Here is an 11,534-nt window from a genome sequence, read left to right on the forward strand (position 1 = left end):
ATCCAAGGGAACAGCGGCACATGGTAGTGGAAGAGGTGCGCCAGCAGGAGGAAGCAGCTAGGTGCGCCAAAGCAGTCTCCCAAGCGCAGCAAGGCCACTGGACGAGATGGGAGAGTGTTGAGAGGAGGAGAATAACATGGAGCGAGCTGTGGAGTATGGAGGCTAACAGGCTTAGTTTCATCCTCAGGGCCACATACGATGTGCTGCCCTCGCCAACCAACCTACACCTCTGGTATGGAGAGGAACCAGCCTGTCCCCTGTGTGCAGTCCCTGCAAACCTCAAGCACATCTTGGTGGGTTGTAAGACCAGCCTGACTTAAGGAAGGTACACCTGGCACCACAATCAGGTGCTGAAGTGCTTGGCTGCCAAACTTGAGAAAATAAGGGTAACCACCAATGCTATGCCTCCAAATTCCCAGCCAGCGGTCCCATGGAAGACACCATTTGTCCGGGAAGGCGAGAAAAGGGGGACCAGGCCAGCTCCTCGGGAGGCGGGCCCACTGACCATAGCCCGGGACTGGGAAATGCGGGTGGACCTCAGTCAGAGGCTCAGCTTTCCATCCGAAATCGCAGTAACGAACTTACGCCCGGACCTGGTCCTATGGTCCAAGTCCTGCCACCGTGCCTTCATTGTGGAGCTTACTGTCCCATGGGAGGATACGATCGGGGAGGCATATGAGCGGAAGAGGCTCCGGTAACCTAACAGCTGAAGCAGAGGGGCGGGGCTGGAATGTGAAGGTGTGGCCTGTCGAGGTGGGCTGCAGAGGCTTTGTGGCCAGAAGTACCACGGGGCTGCTGAAGGAAGTTGGCATCGGAGGGCAGGCCCAACGGAGGGCAATAAAAGAACTGTCTGCGGCAGCTGAGCAAAGCAGTCACTGGCTGTGGCTCAAGCGCAGGGACACAACGTGGGCTGCCAGGTGAGCATGTGGTGCCACTGTGCGACACGCACCCAGGTCTGATCAGCCTGTGGTGGGCCAACCCTGGCAGAGGGTGTCTTGTGAGGAAATGGCCGTAACACCCTATGATGCGTGGGCACACAACTGATGATATGTCGCGCTGGGGGCGCCACATGGTGAGCAATGGCAAATCCCACTCCACTGTCACTTACCATGAACATGAAGGGACTTCAACACCTAGTCCTATAACGAAGCCAGAAGACACTAGCTAAATCCAATATAGCCAAAAAGATTCAGTGCCAGAAATTCTGACCACTGACTTATGGGCAGTGATGTTTCATCAACTGCTAGCCTTTGAATGTACTTGTGTCATAATGTTAAAGAGAGACCGCCAATAAATGCATTTCAGATGCATTATTCAATCACAGAGAACACAGGGTCTATCACAATTTTGCTTTCATGATACAATGTTTAAAACAATGAACAAAATGAGTGCAAAACCATTGTGCAAGACCTCTTTCATAGATACAAGTTAATCGAAATACACTGAGTGCACAATTATTAGGCAAGTCATAATTTTGAAAATTATTTGTATTGATGAACAACTACAGTGCTCTCGGTCAATCCAAAATGTTGATAAACCTCAAACATGAATATTCAAGAAAGTAAAAGTGAGGTTTTGGCTTTCTTAGGAGAATAGCAACATAACTCCGCTGCTCTTCTATAATAAGGTAAAAGATTATGGCCAAGTGTTTAAAAAACACATAAATGACAACGTACCTTTTGACTTTCTTCTCTTTCATTAATATGGTAGATCTCCCATAGTCGATCCCCTATCCCACAGGTCGAGACCGCCTAGTGGCCTGGCGAACTTCCGTCGTGTTTTGAAATTTGCAGCGTTTCTCTCTTGCATGTGTTTTGGGGTTTGCAGTGCGTGTGCTCCAGTCGTTTTTGTGATTGCCGCATTTTTCTCTTGCAGCATTTTACTGTTGGATTTGTTTCGGCGTTTGCAGCGCGTTTGCACGTGTCGGCCACCGTAGTTTCTGAATCTGTTGACGATCAACTTTTTGTCCAGCAGCAACCACGGCCTCCCAGACACTGTTTGGAGAGGTGTGCTGTTTTCCTTCACTGGAAATCTCCCGTTTAAGAACTGCCCACAAGTTCTCAATTGGGTTCAGGTCAGGTGAAGAAGGGGGCCATGTCATATTTTTTTGCCTTTACTGGCAAGCCACGCAGTGGAATACTTGGATGCTTGTGACGGAGAATTGTCCTGCATAAAAATCAGTCTTTTTGAAATTTGCAGACTTCTTCCTGTACCACTGATTGAAGAAAGTGAAAGTGAAAACTGGCAGTAGGTTTGGGAGTTGATTTTGAGTCCATCTTCAACCCGAAAAGGTCCAACTAGCTCATCTTTAATAATACCAGCCCATACCAGTACCCCACCTCCACTTTGACAGCATCTGACTCGAAGTGGAGCTCTGTGCTCGTTACTGATCCAGCCACGGTCTCATCCATGGTCCGTCAAGAGTCACTCATTTCATCTGTCTTCAGATATTTCTTGGCCCAGTTTTGACGCTTCAGTTTATGTGTCTTGTTCAGTGGTGGTCAGGTTTCAGCCTTCATTACCTTGGCCATGTCTCTGAGCACTGAATATCTTGTACTTCTCGGTACTCCAGGCAGGTTGCAGTTATGGAATATGACAGCACTGGAAGATAATGGGTTCCTGGTAGCTTCACGCTTGATTCTTCTCAATCCATGGCAGTTAATTTGCGACTTTTTTTCTCGATACGCTTCTTGCAACCCTGTTGACTATTTGCAACAAAACGTTTGATGGTTCTGTGATCACGCCCCAATATCTTAGGAATTTCAAGTATGCTGCATCCCTCGGAGAGGCTTTTTGTAGGCTTTTTTACTGCCCTCTTTAGGCCACACCCTCCCTGATTACACATATACACTTAACCTGCTATGGTTAAATCCATTAAACATTCAAGTTTATACATCGTGGAGTTAGAAAATATGCTTAAAAATTATGAAATGATCAACATACTCACTTGCCTAATAATTGTCCACACAGTGTATGCAAAGAAAAAGTCTACAAATTTGTTTACAATTGATTCCATATTTTCATACATATGATTTTTAACAACATAAATTAATAGAAATACATATTTGTGGATACAGAAATGTTATACTGATAGTGGATAGTTTTTGTGGGTTACAACTATCAAAGTCTTAAAAAAAGTGTTTTAAAAAAACATTGAAAATTATCCTTGGATGAAGTCTTATACTGACCAAAATAATACATGTGTATATAGTTGAAATTTTCCTTTACTTTTAATAGGAACGGACTGAGGACAAGAAGAAAGTCTTCCAGATGGCTACAGGTATCTTGTGTTTTGTGTGGTCTTGTCGTGTTTTGGGTTAGGGTGTGTGCTCCAGGCAAGCTGTGTGCTCCAGTTGGACAAATTTATGTAAGACAGACAGCATTGACTGGGTCACTGTTTAGAACTGTTAATTTGGAAGTATTGGATAATGAGAGCCAGTAATTGTGTACCAAGGAATCAACATCCTTACGGTGCCGTGGTGGTTGAATGATGTGATTACCTCACAGTTTGAATTAAGGTTGAGCGTGTTGTTCCACCAGTGTACCTGTATACTCTGCCCACTTTCAGGTGAATGAATAATAATAAAATGGATGCATCTTGAAAGAAGGCACCAAATGGGAGGAAATCTACAAGCTGAAGAAGGGTGTGGATGTGAGGGTTAGACAAGCATACTTTTTTTTGGTTGTCATGAAACATGGCTTATCCATTTGATTTTTCTAAATGATGACACAATGACACAAATCAGCTGAGGCAGAATGGTGTCAGAGTGATATGACCGAAAAAAAGTGTTCTAAAAATCAAGGTTGTTCTTGCTTGCATTAGTTTCAGAAACTTGGCTTTTTGTACATACAACATGTTCCTGTGGTTTGTGTATATGATGAATGTTTGGCTAGCTCTATCTAGTGCCACTCCTCTAGGAGCTAGGATCTTCCTATTGATAATATTGTGTATAGCTGGAGTGAGCCTACATGGAAGGAATGCTCCAGGGTGGAGTTCATCATTCACAGGTGAGTGTTAAGAGAGTGCAGATCCTACCCCTATGCCCAAGGCACGCACCTCAAACCACAGACTGGTATTTGGAGTCAGACTGTATCAGGACTGGTACAGATAGGAAACAGGAATTCAGTTCCTCAAAAGCAGCCTCCATGTCAGTGGCCCATTGGAAGAGGGGGTGGTCAAGGTGAGTGAAATAATTTTGCTGAAGTTCTTGATGAATCTCTGTCACAGTTGGTGGGTGTTGACAGTTGGGTTACAGAATTATTTTAAGAGGGTCTTTAAATGATAATATATCCCAGCAAGATATGAAATTTACATTCCTCTTTGTTCTCTGGAAGATGTCAGTGTCCAGTATACATGTAACTCGTGGTCAAACGGGGTCTTTAAGGATGAGGATGTCATTCAGATGGACAGAGACTACAAGATACGTCATGTGTTTATCGTGTCTGTCTCAACACATTATACAGTATGCCATTAGAAAAGGAAGTCAGTGTTGATATCTAGAACAGAGGACATGTCTAGGTGTTCAGGCTTTAGTTGCGATTTCAAGTGTTGAAAGAAGATCAGACAATGACCAGAATGACAAAATTGACCAAAGAAGATTATTCTATTGGCACTTTAGACAATTTGGAGTTTCTGGTCTTGAACCATGTGTAGTTTAGTGCCACTAATGTAATTTTCATCAGCACCATGAGAGATTATGTCCAAGATCACCAGAAGAGGGTGACAGAGAACTGTACACTCAGGGAGAAAGTCTGGATATGGTTTCACCAATAGTGCTCCCTTTTTCAATGAGCCTCATCTTTTCCTGGTTGTATGGGAGGGTGAACAAAAAGGGGTTGGGCTGACCACAATTCATGGATGGCATAGTTGTAGCACAGAGGGATGAGCAGTTGTCTGCCAGTTACATAGTTGGTGGTGTGATCTCTGGCTTTCCCAGATGTGTAAGAGCTCCTATGCAAGACATTGAATCCCACATTGCTTCCAATGTGTTCATCTGTGTGGGTGAAAAGCAGTGCTTAGCCTGTAACACCTTCTGGACTTAGAAGTACTTTTAACTTTTAGGTCTGTACAGTCCATCTATCATTTACCATTTTCAGCAACTGGATCTGATGCACCAGGCCCTCTCCTTACAGCCGGTGCCTGTGGAAACTAGAAGTGAGTTGGCACTGGCTGAGGAGGAATGCACATGAGGAGCAGAATGGGTGCTATAGCATTTGTATGAAAAGGCAAATTCAGAGTATGCCAAATTATATTACCTGCCTTAGGTGTTTCTGTAGTTTTTCAAACCATTTCCATATTATGAACTGTGACAGTATGCCAACCTGTTCTGTGCTGTAACCTAACTCTAACTATTTGGCTTGTTGTTCTAACAGTTCAAATTGTCATACCAAAAGCTTAACGGGATAGTTCGCCTCTTTTGACATGAAGCTGTATGATATCCCATATCAGCAATATCATTTATGAACATTTTCTTACCCCCTAATGTGTCCTGTGAGCCGAGTTCCAGCCTCGTTTTGGCGTTGACAAAAGTAGTCCGGCTAGTTGGCTGGGGTTTAAAAAATAAAGCGTTTTGCTTCTCAGAACAATATGCGTTCAACAGAGTAATACATTTGCATCACAAAATGGTTCTCCAGGAAAAAGTCAGACCTCACACTCGCTTGGTGCTATTTTCTCTCCCTTCGTATCACTGCCTGCTGCCGACAGCCGCACCTGTTACGGTGTTTACTGCTCGGAAGCAGGGGACTGCTCGGTCTGCACTTCGGTCTGCATGGTCTACACAGCAGGCAGTGATACGAAGGGAGAAAAAATAGTGCCAAGCTATTGTGAGGTCTGACTTTTTCCTGGAGAACCATTTTGTGAAGCAAATGTATTACTCTTTTGAACGCATATTGTTTTGAGAAGCAAAACGCTTTATTTTTTAAACCCCAGCCAACTAGCCGGACTACTTTTGTCAACGCCAAAACGAGGCTGGAACTCGGCTCACAGTACGCAGCAGGGGGTAAGAAGATGTTCATAAATGATATTGCTAATATGGGATATCATACAGCTTCTTGTCAAAAGAGGCAAACTATCCCATTAAAATGCATATAAAAGACTTTTAAAAAATGCCCTAAGTGGCATGCTGTTTAATCTTATAGCCATGAGATCATGTTCATTTACAGGACATTTCCCTTTGGTTTTCACAGAGGTGATTATCTAAATGAATGGCAGTGGATATAATCTCATCCAGGCTTTCTGGGTAGCCCAGGGCTGCCAAATAATCCTTTATGGTGTTCGATAGTGAATTCAGGGATATTCCCCTTGAAACTCCACTGTTAGCTTTGTAACAGAAAGCAAGTCCTGGCAGAGAAGACAGTTATCCAAATCTGTCGCCTTTTGGTGGGTGATCAAAGATCTTTTGCGTTTTGCATATAAAAACAGATGGGGATGTTCAATGGATGCCCCCACTCTGTTCAGGCTAGAGTTGTTCCCTTCAGTGTACCAACGATGTAACTGATGCAGGCCCAGACACAAGATAAGAAAAGTGGGGCTGTTGCGAGGGAGCACATTCTTTTAAGGACCTAGGTTCTTGCAATAGTGTTCCATGACTCGGACTAAAGGTTCAAGAAAGAAAAACTGATTTGCTTGCTTGAAGCTACAGAAGGTGCTTGGGAGATTAATTAATCTGTTGTGATGTTCATGTTGGTAGAGAGATGCTTATAAAATGTCCTACTCGTATTGTTTCAAGTATGCACTTGACACAAACGGAGTGTTTGCTGGGTTCATATTTAGTTGGCCAAATTGTACTGTCATGGATCTTTTAGGAATTAAAGGCTGACATAGAGACCATGTAGACAGAGCTGAGAGTTAGACAGTTTATCACTTGCTGAAATGAACCAGCTAAAGGTCCAAGTTTTGCATCAGGTAGATGGAACTAAAAGTGTGCAGTGACTTGGAGACTGAGGCAAGGGACATATCAGTGAAGGAAACTGGAAACAGAAAAGAGATGTTAGCGGAGAATCAAAGAAAACAGGCACCAAAACTGTTAACCAGCTGCACGAGACTGGGTGATGAACAGTCAACAATGTAGAAGAGAGTTGTGGTAAACCTTTTTACCACAACTCCCCCTTCATCCAATTCTTCAAGCCTGTATATCCTTCAACCCTTAACCCCAGCCGCCTTATCCAAACATAAGGACTGCCAGCTAATGAGCAGGGACATAAGTAGAGGACATTTCAATTATTTGTGTTGTGACCATAACCGTTTAATATTGAACCTCCCTATAGCTAGACTACAAGCTCCAGATGCTGTACCAGACAAAAAGCCAGATCTGCAGGAGAGTGACATCACAAGCCAGGAAGCCTCCATCCACACCCCATCTCCCAGACGTAATGGCAGTGTCACAAACTTTCAGTCTCCGGTTCATCGTGGTAACAGCATTCGTACAATTACCCAGTCAGCTTCTCGGACAGATCTCAACGGAGGAAGCATGCGTGGATCTGTCAGAAGTCCAGCAGTGACTATATTACCCAAACGCCGGCTGGAACACGTACTCAACAGGTCTCTGTTGTGCTGTATTGTATCTATACTGTCATTCGATCGCCATTGAATATACAATATAACACACAGAACTTAAGATTGATACTTAAATTTAAGAAAAAAATTATAAATAGTAGTTGTATAGTATTTGAAAAACAATTCTGTCTCCCAAAAACGGGATGTTTTTATAACGTAAACAAAAAGAGGACACAGTGATTTGCCAGTCATCCATTTGCCTAACACTTACCCAAAAATCAGATCACAGGGCAGTAGTCTTAGCATAGTCCCACACCTCCCTCTCCCCAGCCACCTTCTCCAGGTCTCCTAGGGAGTACTGAGGCCTTCCCAATTCAGCTAAGGGATCAAATTATTTATTTATTTTGCATTAATCCTCAAGTTTCTTTTTTAATTTGATTCTTATGGTACATTAAAAAGTACTGGGAGAGAAACATTGAAGACTGGAAAGGTTTAGAAGGACAGTGCCAAAAAATGTTTTCAAAGTTAATTGTCATTTGGTTGATGACATGACTTGGTTTAAAACAACCTTCCAAAAGAGGCAGTCTCTTACAAATAAGGATGGGAACAAGTTCACCACTCTGAGAAAAAATAAAAATCTAAATCCTTGCTGACCAATTCTAGTCTACAAAAGTCATAACAAACGATAGAGATTCTTAATGTGTCCTCCTTCATGCTATTCCTAAACCTTTGCTTTGTATCACAGCTAGCATGACGTTTCCTTTAATTTGGCCATAATTATGTCTTTATGTTGAGGTTAGTGCAGACCTTACCAGTACATATTTCTAAATTGCACAATGCAATGACAAGAGATCAGGAAAAATATTACAAAATATTTTAATCATCACATATGTTATCACAAATGTTATTGTTTTTTTCTCATAACAGGCCCCGGCCATTAATTGGTGGTCCTAGTGGTACCTGCAGGTCCAAGTCCTACCATCACATGGCATATAATCCTCCATCTCACTATTCTGACAGCATCTACTCTGACCCCTTGTACAGGAAGACCATGCGCTCCTTACATCCTTTTGAGGCTGCTGGGATCATCGCTTCACAGAATTATGGGGGACGCCGCAGTCACACCACTCGCTATGTGATTGTTAATGAGCATGAGCCCCGTAAAAAGCTGCAGCGCTCAGCCACACGAATGCCACGCCACTACCTCATGGAGGAACCTGCAGAGATTCTGGAGCTATACCCACGCAACATTAGACGTTATGCACCTCGCACCACTCATCACCAACCCCATTCTCACCGATCCCAGACATCACAGCATCTCACTGAAGAGGACGATGAACAGGGGAAAGGCAGAAGACGGATGCCATTGGCAAAAAACAATCGACCCCGTTCTCTGTCTGACCTTCACCAGCAAGCACATTTTTACATTGGCGACCAGAGAGAGAGCCACAATAACAGCCTTACAGCTAAAAGTCGATATGGAGCGCATAAAGATGATGAAGTGAAGGATAATAAAGGTGAAATCGATTGGGGAGATTTAGACCTACATTCTCCATCCCAGGCAAGTGTAAGAGCAGCTGACCCTCTTCTTGTGCGAACCAGACATCACATCCATTCCCCAGAAAGACTTTGTCAATCCCCAGCCAGAGCCAGGCACATGGAGTCTTATGTGAAGCATAAGTTGAGACCAAAGCTGGAGACCCCGTTGACTGAGTCAGACTCAGCCTCCCTTGCCTCCAGCAGTGACCAACAGAACAGCAGCACTGACCAGTACATTCAGGTTATCCACAACAAGGACCGCTATCTCAAGTCTGATGGCAGGCCAGAGAAGCTGGGTAAAAAAAAATCCAAGAAAAGCTTTGACCTAAATTCCACTGAGTCAAACGACCTTGTCTGCTCCAATGTTTGACTTTTTTGTTAAAAAATAAGGAAAAGAAAAAAATAACTTTCTGTCAAAGTGGATACTTTATACTAGTGGTTGATACTTCTCATTGAAAGCAGAAAGAGCAGTATCATGAATGTGATTATTTCCTTCTTTTGGTGTTGTCTTGTATCAGTTTGAGAAAGCTATGGCAGTTTATTGGTTGCTGTAGCAGTGGGAGTGACAGTAAAACAACTCTGCTGTCTTTCCTAGTGTAATATCAGCGACAAGAACATGTAAAGCTTAGATAATTACACTTGATTTCCATTCACTCTCAATAAAGTTATTATTCCTTTGGTCTGTACTCTAATTAAATAGAATTTTATTTATAACCTTTCACGCTTTGCAGCAAGAAGCATTCTAACATATATGAGGTGTATTTGACTTGATGCAACACTATGCATTGCCGATTTGGGCGTTTGATTGTCCGTAAGCATGCTGGTTAGACATTTTGTTCAACTATCTTTGGAACAAGAAAACTTTGTCACGTCGTGTGAAATCGAAACATCACAGGAGCAAGGCAGCTGCAGTTAAGACAGGTCAGATGCTGTAGCTTTTCTCCTCATTTATACAGCTTCACTCTATGCAACCTTAAAATCTGGAATAAAATATTTATTCAGTTTATTTCTCGTTTTTAAATTAATGGAGATATGGTTTACTTTTCAATTGATGGTTACCTTCTTTTTAAAGCCGTTCTCTGATGCAGCAGACGTTTTCAGGTAACTGCTCATTATACTACCCTCCCTAACCCTAACCCTAACCCTAAAACGTCTTTATATTTTCACATCATATTTCGACCTCCGGCAGACACCAATGACAGAGCTCGGGCTTTTAGCCTTAAAATTCAAATATGGGAGCCTGGTGTTTAATCCAGTGCACTGCTGTGTTCAGAGGAATCTCACCTCATTTCACTAATTCACTAAGTTGTACTAAAAACCTAACTAAAGGGCCTGTGTAGCTAGCCTGGCGACGCCATCCTACGTACTTCCGCCCAAAGATTTTGGCTCCGCACATAGTCTGGCCAAATCCCCCTACCTCGGTTCGCTCAGTGTTTTGCCAATCAGCAAACAGTTGCGAGTGGTGACGCAGAACTCACGCGCGGAGTCCATTGTAGTCCATATAATTGTAGTTCAACCGCAGCGGAAATAAACATGGCGACAGAAGAACTCTAGAAGCTATCCATGAAGTTGTCTCAACTCTGGAGAGCATTACAAAATTAAAACAAGAGCAAGAGGAATGCCTCGTCAATTTTGTTAGTGGCAAGGATGTCGTAGCTCTCCTTCCAACTGGCTTTGGGAAAAGTTTGATTTATCAAATGGTACCGGTATAATGAAAGCGGATGTGGGAAGCGTGATTCGCGAGCTAGAGCCTCGTGAGAGTAAGCATGAACCTCGGCGCATAACCTACGTCCTTTCTAAACATTACTGATTGGTTAAGGGAACTCCAATGAATTTAAGTTGCTGAGTAAGGTCCCACCCGCCATGGGAACGGATCCCTCTTGGGTTTTCCCAGACTGTTTAGCCGCTTTCGGACAGACCGTTCTAAGAAAGTAGTTATCAGAACTACCCTCCTCGAATTTCGTTCTGATAACTATCCTTCCCCAGCGGAACTGTTTCAGTCTGCATTCGCACATGAGTCGGGACCTGATAGGGACTGATGCGCCGCGCGCAGCAGTCTGCTTCAGTGACGTGTTAGCCGTTAGCCGTTTAGAGCTACATTCAAACACAAAACAAAACGGTAAAAGTAAGGAGAGTAGAAAAAACACCACCAAGAAGCTAATATGGAGACCGGGGAGGCCACCGTGTTTATGGTCTGCATGATGGTGATATTAATCATGGACAATCACATCAGGCGTCTAATATCGAGGCTGGAAAAGCTCACAGAGAGAGTCAGGAGATACTTTTTCATTTCATGAAGGAAGAAAGGAGAGCAGAGCGCTGCAGACAAATGAGACCAGTGTAAGTTTAACTTATTAAACACCCGCCGGTTGTGTCTGTGTCTGAGGAAACATTTCAGCCGTGGGGCGTAGCTACCGACCACCACACACCTCCGTTAGATTCGTTCTATAAGAACTATGAAAAGACCCGACCTCGGAGAAGGAGCTAAATAGTTATAGGA

At 43.4% G+C, this 11,534-nt stretch overlaps 1 protein-coding gene across 1 annotated transcript in view; it reads left to right on the forward strand.

The window, feature by feature from the left end:
* Positions 1–9,677, forward strand: part of tmc3 (transmembrane channel like 3) — an 86,113-nt gene extending 76,436 nt beyond the window's left edge. The window contains 3 exon segments of the mRNA XM_075485268.1: positions 3,238–3,280; positions 7,267–7,549; positions 8,345–9,677. Of these exon segments, the coding sequence (XP_075341383.1) occupies positions 3,238–3,280; positions 7,267–7,549; positions 8,345–9,404 (1,386 nt within the window). The 3' untranslated portion in view covers positions 9,405–9,677.
* The last annotated feature ends 1,857 nt before the right edge of the window (positions 9,678–11,534 follow it).

The sequence above is a fragment of the Odontesthes bonariensis genome, chromosome 1 (assembly GCF_027942865.1).
Source record: "Odontesthes bonariensis isolate fOdoBon6 chromosome 1, fOdoBon6.hap1, whole genome shotgun sequence".
In the NCBI taxonomy this organism is placed as follows: Eukaryota; Metazoa; Chordata; class Actinopteri; order Atheriniformes; family Atherinopsidae; genus Odontesthes; species Odontesthes bonariensis.